This window comes from Ammospiza nelsoni, chromosome 24 (assembly GCF_027579445.1).
Source record: "Ammospiza nelsoni isolate bAmmNel1 chromosome 24, bAmmNel1.pri, whole genome shotgun sequence".
Taxonomy (NCBI): Eukaryota; Metazoa; Chordata; class Aves; order Passeriformes; family Passerellidae; genus Ammospiza; species Ammospiza nelsoni.
The window spans coordinates 4,690,947-4,706,829 of record NC_080656.1 but is presented as its reverse complement, the minus strand read 5'-3'; the positions used below and the strand labels follow the sequence as shown (position 1 = coordinate 4,706,829).

The following is a 15,883-nucleotide window of genomic DNA, read 5'->3' as shown; positions in this document are numbered from 1 at the left end:
GTTGAGCCAGTTTATAAGCAGCTAAGCTGGAGCGAAGCTGTCGCCTCTGCAAAGGTGAAACCACCAGGGCTGGGCCTTCAGCTGCGGGGCAGAGTTGAAATAAGGAGGGAAAATCTCCTTCTGAGAGTGTAAAAATACAAAAAATACAAAGACAGGGCAGCCCCTGTGTGAAACGCAGCACCCCAAGGCAGAGGAATGTTTAATATCTTAATTTTTCCTCATGAGGATTTTTACCCCCTTCAACTCCCCTTGAATGATTGCAGCCCTATTCTGAAACTGGAGTTGAAATAAGGAGGAAAAATCCCCTTCTGAGAGTGTAAAAATACAGAAAATACAAAGGGCAGCCCCTGTGTGAAACGCAGCACCCCAAGGCAGAGGAATGTTTAATCTCTTAGAATTTCCCCAGGAGGATTTTTACCCCCTTCAACTCCTCTTGAATGATTACAGCCCTGTTCTGAAATAAGGAGGAAAAATCCCCTTCTAAGAGTGTAAAAATACAGAAAATACAAAAAAAATATAAAGACAGGGCATCCCCTGTGTGGAGCACAGCACCAGGCAGCACCCAAGGCAGAGGAATGTTTAATCTTTTCATGTTTCTCCATGAGGATTTTCCCCCCTTCAACTCCCCTTGAATGATTGCAGCCCTATTCTGAAATAAGGAGGAAAAATCCCCTTCTGAGAGTGTAAAAATACAGAAAATACAAAGGGCAGCCCCTGTGTGAAACGCAGCACCCCAAGGCAGAGGAATGTTTAATCTCTTAGTGTTTCCCCATGAGGAATTTGTCCACCCCTTCAGCTGTCCTTGAACGATTGCAGCCCTATTCTGAAATTGGAGTTGAAATAAGGAGGAAAAATCTCCTTCTAAGAGTGTAAAAATACAGAAAATATAAAGACAGGGCAGCCCTCGTGTGGAGCACAGCACCTGGCAGCACCCCAAGGCAGAGGAATTTTTAATCTCTTAGAATTTCCCCATAAGGAATTTGTCCACCCCTTCAGCTCCCCTTGAATGATTGCGGCCCTGTTCTGAAATAAGGAGGAAAAATCTCCTTTTAAGAGTGTAAAAATACAGAAAATACAAAGACAGGGCAGCCCTCATGTGGAGCACAGCACCAGGCAGCACCAAGGCAGAGGAATTTTTAATCTCTTAGAATTTCCCCATGAAGATTTTGTTCCCCCCTTCAACTCCCCTTGAATGATTGCAGCCCTATTCTGAAATAAGGAGGAAAAATCCCCTTCTGAGAGTGTAAAAATACAGAAAATACAAAGACAGGGCAGCCCTCATGTGGAGCACAGTAACAGGCAGCCCCCAAGGCAGAGGAATGTTTAATCTCTTCATGTTTCCCCATGAGGATTTTGTTCCCCCCTTGGATGATTCCAGCCCTATTCTGAAATGAATTATTCCAACGTGGAGGAGAAGTGCCTGGCTGAGGCAGGCAAAGCAGGAAAGGAAACCATCCTGGGCAGGGCCTTTTTCATCCAAACCGGCCGAGTGATGAGAGAGCATCTCCCATGGGTGACGGGCCCTCTGCTGATCGTTTGTGACAACATTTTTGGATAAAAATGGTCAGGCTGGGCTCGGCTCAAAGGTGTTTCCTTCAGCTCAGCCCCTCAGGAGGGTTTAGCAAAGCCAAGTGAGGTTTTCAACCAGTTCAGTGCAATTGCCAGAAAAGCTGCCTGGACGCTTTTACTCCACGTGCCTGAGGCAAACCGGTTTTCCCTATTCCATGTTCCAGTTATTTCAGGCTTGGCTGGGCAGAAAAATTCCAAAGCTGTGGGATCTGCAGGAGGAGACTTTGTTGGAGCCTTATCTCAGCAGGCCCAGCTTGGGGGAGCTGCTGAACTCCATTGTTTGGCCTGGGGTGATAAACTCCACCCTTTTCCTGGAATGCAGATGTAAAGGACACCCTGGTGGGGCTCCTCAGGCCATTTTGACCTCTGCTGTTCAGGACACAAATGGCTAAACCTGATTAAATTATGTTAAATTATGTCAAAAGTTACTTTTTCTGCAAATCTTCCTGCATTTACTTCCTTAGTTTGGGACGCTTCCCCATGACAGGGACCACCGACCCATTTCAAGGAACAAACTGTGCATGCTTAATGGCTTTTGAACTAATTACCATGCTTAATAGATTTTGAACTAATTACCATACGGAGCGGGGAATGGGATGTAGCAAAGTTATGAACATGCATTTGTATTTTGGATATTCAATACTTGTACAGATAAAAGGGCTCTGTAAATTGTGGTGTGTATTTGGGAGCTATCCCAAAATAAACATTCACTTCCTAACTTTAAACTGTTAAAGAATTTTTGGATATCGGTACCAGATCAATATCCTTATTGGGAATGGGATTTACCAAAGTTATGAAGATGCATTTGTATTTTGGATATTCAATACTTGTATAGATAAAGGACTCTGTAAATTGTGGTGTGTATTTGGGAGCTATCCCACAATAAACATTCACTTTCTAACTGTAAACTTTTAGTTAGTTTTTGGATATTGGTACTGGATCAATATCCTTATTGGGAATGGGATGTACCAAAGTGATGAATATGCATTTGTATTTTGGGTATTCAATACCTGTATAGATGAAAGGGCACTGTAAACACTGTAAATTGTGGTGTGCATTTGGGAGCTATCCCACAATAAACACACACTTTCTAACTCTAAACTGTTCGAGAGTTTTTGGATATTGGTACCAGATCAATATCCATATTGGGAATGGGATTTACCAAAGTTATGAACATGGATTTGTGTTTTGGATACTCAATATTTATACAGATAAAAGGGCTCTGTAATCACCTGTAAATTGTGGTGTGTGTTTGGGAGCTATCCTGCAATAAACATTCACTTTCTAACTTTAAACTGTTGGAGAGTTTTTGGATATTGGTACACATATTGGGAATGGGATGTAGCAAAGTTATGAACATGTATTTGTATTTTGGGTGTTCAATACTTGTACAGATAAAAGGGCTCTGTAAATCGCGGTGTGTATTTGGGAGCTATCCCACAATAAACATTCACTTCCTAACTCTAACCGGTTTGAGGGTTTCTGTCCGTCACGGCTGTATATCAGCACTAGATCAATATCCATATTTTTGATAAATGACTGCCGTGTCTCCTTTCTGTCCATCGGGGTGTCTGTGGGGGTGTCCCTGCCCAGGGCGGTACTTACGCTGCACTGTCACCTGCAGCACGCAGCTCTCCTGGCCCGCCTCGTTGGTGGCCACGCACTGGTAGAGCCCCGTGCTCATCTGGGTCAGGTTCTTGAGCAGCACCTGCCCGGGGTTCGAGATGTCTGCCAGGGGAAAACAGCACTGGGATTAGTGAAATGAGGGAGGAACTTCAGCTAGAGAGGAGCACATTGATCTGTGGGGTGAAATCAGCTCCAGAACAATGCCAGGGGGCAAGGAAAGGAGAAAAAAGGGGGGAAGGAAGGAAGGAGGGAAGGAAGGAGGGAAGGAGGGAAGGAAGGAAGGAAGGAAGGAAGGAAGGAAGTGTCGGAAGGAAGTGTCGGAAGGAAGTGTCGGAAGGAAGTGTCGGAAGGAAGGAAGGAAGTGTCGGAAGGAAGTGTCGGAAGGAAGGAAGGAAGGAAGGAAGGAAGGAAGGAAGGAAGGAAGGAAGGAAGGAAGGAAGGAAGGAAGGAAGGAAGGAAGGAAGGAAGTGTCGGAAGGAAGTGTCGGAAGGAAGTGTCGGAAGGAAGTGTCGGAAGGAAGTGTCGGAAGGAAGTGTCGGAAGGAAGGAAGGAAGGAAGGAAGGAAGGAAGGAAGGAAGGAAGGAAGGAAGGAAGGAAGGAAGGAAGGAAGGAAGGAAGGAAGGAGAAGGAAGAAATAAAGGAGAAAGAAGGGAGGAAAGAAGGGAGGAAGAAAGGAGAAAGAAGGCAGAAAGGAAAGGGAAAGAAGGGAGAAATAAGGGGGAAAGAAAGGAGAAGGGAGAGGGAAAGAAGGAAGAAAAAAGAAAGAAGGAGAAAAGAAGGAAGAAAGAAAGGAGAAAGGAGGGAGGAACTAAGGAAAAAAGAAGGAGGAAAGAAAGAGGAAAGAAGGGAGAAATAATGGAAAAAGAAAGGAGAAAGAAGGGGAAAAGAAGGGGAGAAGAAGGAAGAAGGTGCGGCAGCTCCCAGGTACAGCCGCAGCAGTGTTGGAGCATCCCCCCCGGGATCCCCCCAGCCCAGCCCGCACTCACTGACTCTGGAGCTGGGCGGCAGCGGCTCGGCTCTCTCGTCCTCCTCGCTGAGGCGCTGCCAGCGGTACGAGATGGGGGCCGTGCCCGAGGCCGAGCGGCACTGCAGGGACAGCTCCTTCCCCTCCAGCAGCTCCCCCTCCAGCCAGCACTTGGGCTTGGAGGGCTTCTCTGCAAGGAGAACACAGGTCGTGGCATCACAGCCGAGTTTGCTCACTGGAAACCCAATCTTGAGGTGCCTCTGTGCGAGGCAGAAACCTAAAAATGTAATCAGGTGGGAACCTGATAGTTTCATGGTGGAGCCATTGTGCGTGAGATGATCTTAGGAATTTTTTGAGAGTTCAGTGCTTATCACAGTTTGGTACTATCACACCAACCTCTAGTCCCTTAGGCTCTTCCTGTGGCCGAAAAATGCACAGGCAGATATAAAGCTGAGCAATAAAACCCAATCTTGAGATGTCTTTGTGCTAGGCAAGAATCTACTAGAGACCTAATCAGGTGGGAACCTTGATAATTTCATGGTGGAGCCATTGTGCATGAGCTGATCCTCATGAATTTGTTTTAGGGTTCAGTACTCTCACACCAACCTCAGAGCAGTTCTTTAGGCCCTTCCTGTGGCCAAAAACACAAAGGGAGATTTAAAGTTGAGCACTAAAACCTGATCTTGAGGTGTCTCTGTGCTAGGCAGAAACCTACTAGAGACCTAATCAGGTGGGAACCCTGATGGAGCCATTGTGCATGAGATGATCCTTATGAATTTATTTTAGGGTTCAGTACTTAGTCCAGTGCTATCCCACCAACCTCAAACCAGTTCTTTAAGCCCTTCCTGTGGCCAAAAACACAAAGGCAGATTTAAAGCTGAGCACTGAAACCCAACCTTGGGGTGTCTTTGTGCCAGGGAGAAACCTAAAAACGTAATCAGATGGGAACCTTGATAATTTCGTGATGAAACCATTGTGCATGAGATAATCCTTATGAATTTGTTTTAGGGTCCAGTTCTATCACACCAGCCTCAGACCAGTTCTTTACGCCCTTCCTGTAGCCAAAACCACAAAGGCAGATTTAAAATTGAGCACTAAAACCCAGTCTTGAGGTGTCTGTGCTAGGCAGAAACCTACCAGAGAGGTAATCAGATGGTGATCTTGATATTTTCACGATGGAGCCATTGTGCATGAGAAGATCCTATGAATTTTTTGAGGTATCACACTTCAGTACTATCACACCAACCTCAAATTCCTTAGGCTCTTCCTGTGGCCAAAACCACCCAGGAAGATACCAAGTTGGGCACTGAAACCCAGTCTTGAGGTGTCTCTGTGTATTTCTGCCCTGCTGAAACCAATCTCTCCCCAGGAAGTGAGTCTGGATTTCTGTTTTTTCCCCTTTTAGGAGCACAAGGAGCTGCCCTTACCCACAACCTTGAGGGTGATGCGAGCCCACTCGTACTGGCCGGCGTTCTTGACCTTGCAGATGTATTTCCCCGCGTCGCTGGACTGCAGGGAGATGATTTGCAGGGATGCATCTCCAGCAAGGAAGTTGGAGGTGAAGGACACACGGCCCTTCTGCTCCTCGTTCAGGTCATCATAAACCCGGCCCCCAGAGTAGGTGATCACCTGGGAGCAGAGCAGACACTGAGTTGTTTTATTTTCATAAGGAATAACAAATCTGAGCATTTCCAGGAGCTGCACATCCCATGGCTTGTCAGGAATCACGCAGGAGGCATGAGGCAGGGTGGGGAAGCAAACCTGGGTTTCCACCCTGAGAATGGTGCAAAAAGCGCGTTTATTTCTGCTGGAGGTTCCCATTGGGCACTGTACAAGTGTGGAAACAGGCTTCAGTTTGTGCCACAACGCATCAAAGCAGTCTGGAGATTTGGCTGTGCTGATTGAAGTCCCTGCACACCTCATTTTTCTCATTTTTATCAGGACTAAACTCCTGTGTGTTGTACTGAACCAAAGATTCAAAAGCTGGGCCTGCAAAACCCAAGGTTATTTGAAAAGCCTGAAGGGCACTTCTGAACCTGATCTAATGAGGACTGACTACATTTAAAAAATAAAAAATCCATTGTAACCCAACCTGAACCATGTTAGAGATCAAATAACTTTTCCACGATCTACGTCAGCTCTGTTTTCCAAACATCGTCAGAACAAGCTGCAGAGATCATCACAGCAGTGCTGGGAAATGGAGGCCTGGCGGCGTGAGGGCAGAAATAAAGCGATTATCTGAGCAAACCCACCGCTTTCTACCCTGAGATTGGTGCAAAAAGCGCGTTTATTTCTGCTGGAGGTCTACACTGGGCACAAATAAAGTGATTTTCTGAGCAGACCCACCGCTTTCTGCACGGTCTCGGAGATGTGCAGCAGCCACTCGATGTCCAGGCTGCCCTGCTCCAGCAGCCCCAGGCGGTGGTGGCAGGGCAGGGTCACGTTCTCCTCCGCCACCCTCTTGAACTCGGTCTGGGCCTCGCCGAGCCAAACGGAACAGGAAGCTGGAAGAGAAATTATTTCAAATTTCAGTTAATTTCAAATTTCAATCTTCAGATTGGTCAGGTGTCGGAACCCAGGAAATCCCTCTGGCTGCCCTGGAGGACTCAAGACCAGCCAAGGGGCTCCCAGACCTTGGCATGGAACCCAAGCCCCCTGTGCCTTTGGCTTAGCCCTTGGGAAAAATAATTACCAACCTTATACGGAGAATTACAAGTCAAGAAATTTAAGTAGGATAATAATTAGTTTGTCACAGGGTGATAAATAGATTTTTTGGGGTTTTTAGAATGGGGGCTTGGGACAAGCAGCCTCAATTTAACACCATAAAAGAATATGGAAACGCTTCAAAATACCATGTATCAGAAATATATATGTCAGAAACATTATGTATGTCTGAAATATATATATATATCAGAAATATTATACATATCAGAAATATGCATGTCAGAAGTAAATATATCAGAAATATATATATATATATCAGTAAATACCAGAAATATTATGCCTATCAGAAATATATATGTATCAGAAATACTATGTTTATCAGAAATATATATATCAGAAGTATTATACATATCAGAAATATTATACATATCAGAAATATGCATGTCAGAAGTAAATATATCAGAAATATATATATATATATCAGTAAATACCAGAAATATTATGCCTATCAGAAATATATATGTATCAGAAATATTATGTTTATCAGAAATATATATATCAGAAGTATTATACATATCAGAAAGATATATATGTCAGCAATATGTATATCAGAAATAAATATATCAGAATTATTATGCATATTAGAAATATCTATATGTCAGAAATGTTAGGTTTGTCAGAATTATTATGCATATCAGAAATATATATATATATCAGAAATATTATGTATATCAGAAATGCATATATCCGAAAGATACATATGTCAGAATATATATAAGAAATATTATGTATATCAGAAATATTATGAATATCAGAAAGATATTCATTAGAAATATTATGTATTCAGAGAGATATCTATATCAGAAATATTATTTATATCAGAAATATATGTCAGAAATATTATGTTTATCAGAAATACTGTATATATCAGAAATATATATCAGAAATACTATGTATATCAGAAATACTATGTATATCAGAAAGATATATATCAGAAATATATATAAGAAATATTATGTATATCAGAAATACATATATCAGAAAGATATATATGTCAGAAATATAAATAAGAAATATTATGCATATCAAAAAGATATTTATTAGAAATATTATGTATTCAGAAAGATATCTATATCAGAAATATTATTTATATCAGAAATATATATATATCAGAAATATTCTGCATATCAGAAGAAAGAAACCAGCCTGGCAAGAAGAGGGTTAAACTTAGTAAAAGTGTGGAATAAGTAGGATTGGGAACTTTGAATAGCAGCGCCAAAAGCAAACCCTGTGAGTTTTTTAGGTCTGCCAGGATGTAAAAAAGAAATAAAAAGGGAAGCGCAGAGCGAGCCCGCTAGAGGGAAGCAGAGCCCGTGGAATGTGAGATAAATCCCCCAAAAGGGCCCTGGAGGCCCTAAAAGCTGCAGGGAAATGGGATTTTCAGCCAGCCCTGCCTCAGGCACTGCCTGCTCCAGATTTTGTTCTGCATCCACTGAAATCTGCACAAAAATCCAACATAAATTCCTGGCTTTGCTCATCTCCGACTTGTAAACGTGGACTCAGCACGGGGAGTTCAAACTCAGTTAAAAGTGACCCAAAATATCAGAGGAAGGGAAGATTAAAGGCCTTGGAGTCAGAATCCAAAATTCCCCACCCAAATTTCCCCACTGCCGTTTGTGGGGTGCAAATCTTTGGGAGATTCTTGGGGTTTGAATCTTCTGTTAAAAGTGACCCAAAATATCAGAGGAAGGGAAGGTTCCAGGCCTTGGGGTCAAAATCCAAAATTCCCCACCCAAATTTCCCCGCTGCCGTTTGTGGGGTGCAAACCTGTGGGAGATTCTTGGGGTTTGAATCTTCTGTTAAAAGTGACCCAAAATATCAGAGGGAAGGAAGGTTCCAGGCCTTGGGGTCAGAATCCAAAATTCCCCACCCAAATTTCCCCGCTGCCGTTTGTGGGGTGCAAATCTTTGGGAGATTCTTGGGGTTTGAATCTTCTCTTGAGTTGTTCTGCAGTTTTGCTGTTCAAAACAAAACCCTAAACCAGCTTTTTATTTTTTTCCTGTGAAATGAAGTGGGAGGAAATATTTTGCTTCCCGGGCCAAATATTGTGAAAGTGCTGAAAATTGGGGAAGTTCAGAGCGCTGGGAAGTCCCACGTGTGGCTGGACACACAATCCTGGACAGAGCAGCAGCACAAGGGGTTCCAATTACTCAGGCTGGATTTATTCCTATATTTTTCATATTATTATTTTAATAATATTATATTATTAGTATTTATTCCTATATTTTTCATATTATTTATTCCTATATTTTTAATATTATTATATATTATTGATAGACTTTTGATATCTTTTGATATACTTTTGATATACTTGGGAGGACAGAGCAACAGCACAAGAGGTTCCAATTACTCAGGCTGGATATATTCCTATTTTTCTAATATTATTATTTTAATAATATTATATTATTAGTATTTATTCCTATATTTTTCATATTATTTATTCCTATATTTTTAATATTATACTTTTGATATACTTTTTAATATTATACTTATGATATATTTTATATACTTGGGAGGACAGAGCAACAGCACAAAAGGTTCCAATTACTCAGGCTGGATTTATTCCTATATTTTTCATATTATTATTTTAATAATATTATATTATTAGTATTTATTCCTATATTTTTCATATTATTTATTCCTATATTTTTAATATTATACTTTTGATATACTTTTTAATATTATACTTATGATATATTTTATATACTTGGGAGGACAGAGCAACAGCACAAAAGGTTCCAATTACTCAGGCTGGATATATTACTATTTTTCTAATATTATTATTTTAATAATATTATATTATTAATATTTATTCCTATATTTTAATAATATTTATTCATATATTTTTAATAAAAATAACAATATTTGTAATAACTATTGATATAGTTTTGATATACTTGGGAGGACAGAGCAACGGCACAAGAGGTTCCAATTACTCAGACTGGATTTATTCCTATATTTTAATATTATTATATACTATTTATATATGTTATGCTATTTAAACAGCGGATCCTGAACCTTCAAATGAAAACCAGACAGAAAATTGACACCCAGCACGACTCTCCCTCATTTTTCCCATTTCTTCAGGACCAACTTTTAGAAAATTCCTTTCTGCTGCCATTCTCAGCCCTGCCTTGAGTTACCACAACCATCCCCCAGCTGCTGAGATTTGGAGATTTCATTTCTCCTTCCCAAACGCTTTATCAGGAATTACCATCCCCTCCATTCAATATCCAGAATTTTAGGACGGGCGGAGCCTTCAGCTCTCCCCCAGTGGAAGCTCCTGCCCAGCCGCACGATCTGCTTGCTTTAAAGGGAAAATTAATCCAGTTTATCGCTGGATTCGCTGCTCTCCCAGCTCCATCTGCCAAACGCAATTAGAATTCCTGCCCGGGACGGATCCAGCTTTTCCCTGGAGCTCTCCTTGCTGCCCTCATTAGCGCCCCACTGCCTCATCGCTGATCAATAATCTTAATTTAGGCGCCACAACCGCGACATTCACAGGACATTTGCGACTTTTTTCCAAGCCCTGTGGAGCTCTGAGGGTTCCTGCGCAGCCTCGCAGGTGTTTTGTGTTTTTAATCTTAATCCTGCTCAACGTTTTCCATAAAAAAATTATCATTTTCTGCGAGGTTACGGCGGAGTTCTCATTCTTTTCTGGTTTAAACCTGCTGGGTTTAGCAAAGCTCACACCTTAGAGGGATTTTTGCTGCTCCCAGGAAATATCTGTGGTTTTGAGGAAGTTTATGATGAATCTATAAACTCATCATCTAAACAAGGAGAAAACCTATGGAAACATCCGGTGGGATAGTGACAAATTCCTACAGCACCCTTTATTTTTTCAAAGAAATCAGAAATTATTTGGAGCTGATTCATCACTGACCCAATAACCAAACTCACACGCCGTGCAAACTTTTCCATAACATTATTAAGAAAAAAAAAATCTTATTTTAACTCCCCTTATTTGTCTCTTTCATTCTTATTAATGCTCCAAACTCCCACAGGAGTTTAAATTTTGCAGGTTCTCTAGGCAGGAGCCTCACTTTATTTCCCTCCAGTTCCATATGCTGAAAGGAAAATAAAACAGCCTCCTATAAGAGCCAGGTAGAGAAATTACCCACAAAAAAATCCCAAAAGACCTCAACAGGAACAAATCTCACATTTTCCACAGTTTGGGTAAGGTTTTACTGCAGCAAACAGGGATGAAATGGTGATTTAGGTGTAGAAATTTGCAGGGATTTATGGCACAGGAGAGAAAAAGGAGCCAGAAACAGATGAAGATCCCTTCTAGGTTTTATTATCCAAAGAAGAACAAACACTCCCTGAAATTCGTGTAGGTGAGACCTTGCAAGGAAAGTCCAAATAAATCAGATTTTTAATAAATAAATAAGGTTTTAACCATTTTGATGGTTAAAAGTTGAAGTAAATGAGATTTTTTAATTAATAAATAAGTCTTTAACCATTTGCATGGTTAAAAGTCCAAATAAATGAGATTTCAAATAAATAAATAAGGTTGTAAACACTTGCATGGTTAAAAGTTGAAGTAAATGAGATTTTTAATAGATATATAAGGTTCCAACCACTTTCATGGTTAAAAGTTGAAGTAAATGAGATGTTTAATAAATAAATAATGTTTTAACCATTTTTATGATAAAAGTTGAAATAAATGAGACGTTTAATAAATAAATAAATAAATAAATAAGGTTTTAACCGTTTGCACAGTTAAAAGTTGGAGTAAATGAGATTTTTAATAGATAAATAAGGTTTTGACCATTTTCATGGTTAAAAGTTGAAGTAAATGAGATGTTTAATAAATAAATAAGATTTTAACCATTTTCATCATTAAAAGTTGGAGTAAATGAGATTTTTAATAGATAAATAAGGTTTTGACCATTTTCATGGTTAAAAGTTGAGGTTTAATTTAAAAGACTGCCAGAGCAGTGTCTGCCCCTTCCAGCAGCACTGCCCAGGACACAGAGCAGGGTTACAAATGGATTTATTTATCCCTGAGCTGTTCCAAACCTTCCCTCCCAAAACCCCCCAGCCCTGGGTGGCCTCCAGGGCTGGGTCCTGCACACAATGGAGGGAAAAAGGGCTGAATTTTCCCAGAAATCAGCAAAAATTTCCGAAAGCAGTGCCACATTTCTGCAGGCTCCACAGTTCTTGCCCAACAAAGCCTCTGCTCCCTTCCACATCCTGTGGGCAGCTCTTGGTGCTCGCAGGAATTTGGGAATTGCTGCCTGTGGCTTCACTCAGTGTGGAAACCCAGAGCAGCACTGGGAATATTTCTGTGTCTGCTGGGAATACTGGGAATATTTCTGTGTCTGCTCCGGGGTGCCCTGACCCCCAGGGCAGCACTGACTCTGAGCCTCATCCATGGAGAGAGTTTCCTAAAGACTCCAGGATAGACTGGAACCCACAGAAGTGTGGAATAGATTATAGAGAGCAGTGTAGGGGTGTCACTGGGTGAGAAATTGAGGGTTTGGGATTTTTAGTGGGGTGTGGATGGAAGCAAGATGGAGGGCACAGGGTGCTGTCCTGGGTTTCTTCTTCTTCCTTCTTCTCCATGGGTTTGGGCGACATTTTGTAATTGGGCAGATTTGGGACCAGTTATTGGGTTAAAAGGGGAAATAATCCAGCTGTCAGTTCTAAATTGGTCTCTTGAAAAACCTTGGAACAAGAGATTGTTGCCATTTTGTGCCTTGCTGCAGAACTCACAGGAGTGAGACTGTTTTACTGATAAGAAATCATAAACACCTGAGTGTGAACATGAACTACCATCTCAAGTGCCTTCAATCCCAGAGAAACCAACAGTTCCCCAGCCTGACTCATTCTCCCAGCTGAGGTTTGGGATTTTTAGTGTGGTGTGGATGGGAGCGAGATGGAGGGCACAGGGTTTGTCCTGGGTTTCTTCTTCTTCCTCCTTCTCCATGGGTTTGGGTGGAATTTTGTAATTGGGCAGGAAAGTCCACACTGGGATCAGTTATTGGGTAAAAAGGGGAAATAATCCAGGTGTCAGCTCTTAATTGGATGGTTTAGTCTGGAAAGACCTTGGAACAAGAGATTGTTGCCATTTTGTGCCTTGCTGCAGAATTCATGGCTGTGAGACTGTTTCACTGATAAGAAATAATAAACACCTGAGCCCCAACACGAACTGCTGCCTCAAGTGCCTTCAATCCCAGAGAAACTCACAACTGGAGCTGCCACACTCAGCTCCCATGACTCCAGGAGGAGGTGGCATTGCTTTTCCTGCTTATCCCAACTCTTCTTTTTTTTTTTCTTTTTTCTTTTTTTTTTAGTTTTTTTTTTTTTTTTGGTTGTTTTTCAGTGCTTTTGGAAGCGTTGGCCTGGAGGCTTTGGGTGGCACGGCAGTGACCCTGTGTGACTGTTCCCTGCATTGTTCCCGGGACAATAACTACAATAACTCACCCCACACCCTGCAGACAACCACAGCCATCCTCTCATCCCTCCCCCTGTTGAAATCTCCAAGGAAAACACAGCAACAAAGATTTTAATCAAGCCCAAAACCATCCACACAGTGCCCAGATTGATCAGCGGAAGGATTCCAAGGGGTTTTCAGCCCTCTCAGCCCCTTCTGCCTTTCAGAGTTTGAATAAATTAAAAATAAATAAATATGGACAACAGGCTGGATCCCTCAGCAAAGATGTCAGGCTTGAGGAATTCCTCAGAACTCGTTTCAACAACGTTTTAAGGACTCCTCATTGTGAGTGAATGTCATAAAAGGGGTTGAATTTCAGCAGCATCAGCCCTGAAATGGGAGCAGAGGGAAAGAGCCTGTGCAGCGCAGCAAGCAGCAAATGCTGAGTGAACCCGGGCTGTGTTTGGCCTAATCACAAATTCTGTGCCCCCAAAGCAGAGTTTTCATGCCTGAATCCTTCCAGCATCCCACATTTCCATGCTGAAGCCCAGAGAGTTTCCATACCCGTTACAATTAAATATATGTACACACCCCCCACGTACCCCAACATCAAATACTCATCACCAGACAAGCAGAATCAAAGGGGAAATAAATGCTTTGCTGATGTTTTTATTTGTGGGCAAATTCCCATCCTAGAAGCTAAATAGCTTCCAGACTTAAATCTTTCATTAGGTTCAGAAGGTTTGAATTAGGGAGCAGTGCTAAAAATAGGTTCTGCTATTTAAAAAGTAATAGGTTGTGCTGTATCACTTAACTGCTGGAATTAGGAGGAACAGCCTAGAAAAGATTCAGAGAATCAGGACAAAAGAAATGCACAATAAAGCTTTGTAAGCTTAGCCCAAACCACACCCAAGGCCAAGCCAAGCTCACTTAAAATGTGAATATCCAGAATAGGTTTTCAAAAATTTCAGCTTCTTCAGGAACATCTGTGCAGTTTGTCCTTCAGCAATGCTTTTTATGATTTATTTTGGTTATTTTATCAAAGCTGAGATTTGCAGCAGAATATTCCTGATGCCCAGGGAGGGGCAGAAATGCAACCTGTGGTTTTCCTGCAGCTCCAGAGGCTGGAGGTGACTCAGGAAACGCCTGGAGACTGCTGCTGAGGAAAACTTATCCACACACACACTCACACAGAGAGTTTGTGCCCTGTCTGAACAATTCCCAGCTCACCTGTGATGGGTGCCCTGCCTGCTTGTGCTGGTTAGGATCACGGCCGGGCTGGGTGCAGGTGTGACAGGAGCAGCCCCGGTGCCAGGGCGCATCTCGTCCTCCTGCACAGCACTGTCCCTGCAGGCACGGCTTCCTTCCCTGGCGTCCTCCTAAAAGTCACCCTCGCCTCTGTGCCACTACTCTGAGGGAAAGTGGGAGATTTCCAAGTGAGTTATTGAAAATATGGGTATTGATCTAGTACTGATATCCAATTGTGACAAAAACTGTTCAGTAGTTTAGAGTTAGAAAGTGTGTGTTTATTGTGGGATAGCTCCCAAATGCACACCACAATTTACAGGTGATTGCAGAGTCCTTTTATCTATACAAGTATTGAATACCCAAAATACAAATACGTGTTCATAACTTTGGTACATCCCATTCCTAATATGGATGTTGATCCGGTACTGATATCCAACTGTGACAGGCAAAAACTCTCGAACAGCTTTAAGTTAGAAAGTGTTTGCTTATTGTGGGATAGCTCCCAAATACACCCCACAATTTAGAGGTGAACACAGAGCCCTTTTATCTGTACAAGTATGGAATAGCCAAAATACAAATACACTTTCATCACTTTGGTAAATCCCGTTCCCAATATGGATATTGATCTAGTACCGATATCCAAAAACTCTCTAACTAAAAGTTTAGAGTTACAAAGTGTGTGTTTATTGTGGGATAGCTCCCAAACATACACCACAATTTACAGAGTCCTTTTATCTGTACAAGTATTGAATACCCAAAATACAAATGCATGTTCATAACTTTGGTACATCCCATTCCCCGCTTCCTATGATAATTAGTTCAAAAGCTATTAAGGATGATAATTAATTCAAAAGCCATTAAGCATGCACAGTTTGTTCCTTGAAATGGGTCAGTGGTCCCTGTCATGGGGAGGGGTCCCAAAATGAGGAAGTCAATGGAGTCTTCCTCGTTCTGACCTCTCTACCTTTTCAATGCAAATCTGACAAATGAACCCTTGGTAGAACTCCCATTCCCATCTTCAATTGGTTTCAGAGCACAGGAGGCCACAAATGTCTCATGCTCCTAAAAGCCATTTATCAGCTTCTGTATTCTTCATTATAAACCCAGCTAACCCAACATTGTGTTGCCAAGCAATCAACTATTAGTTAACTACAAACTCTTAACTTCATCAAGGCCTACCCATTGATTTTGATTAATTCTAATAAAGCTTATCTCTAACTAAAACCTCAGCTCCTCTAAAATCCATAAATTCCTTAAAGTTTATGTCTCACAGGAAGGAAAGTTGGTTATTAGGAAAAAAGCTTTTTAGAGAAAGGGTGATAAAGTTCTGGAACGTTCTGCCTGGGGAGGTGGTGGAGTCCCCATCCCTGGGT

At 41.7% G+C, this 15,883-nt stretch overlaps 1 protein-coding gene across 1 annotated transcript in view; it reads right to left on the bottom strand.

Moving 5' to 3' along the window:
* Positions 1-15,883, bottom strand: part of CLMP (CXADR like membrane protein) — a 73,368-nt gene that overhangs the window by 7,144 nt on the left and 50,341 nt on the right. The window contains exons 3-6 of the mRNA XM_059488433.1: positions 6,506-6,663; positions 5,587-5,788; positions 4,182-4,349; positions 3,175-3,297 (exon numbers count right to left, since the gene is read on the bottom strand). Of these exons, the coding sequence (XP_059344416.1) occupies positions 3,175-3,297; positions 4,182-4,349; positions 5,587-5,788; positions 6,506-6,663 (651 nt within the window). The remainder of the gene's footprint in view (positions 1-3,174; positions 3,298-4,181; positions 4,350-5,586; positions 5,789-6,505; positions 6,664-15,883) is intronic.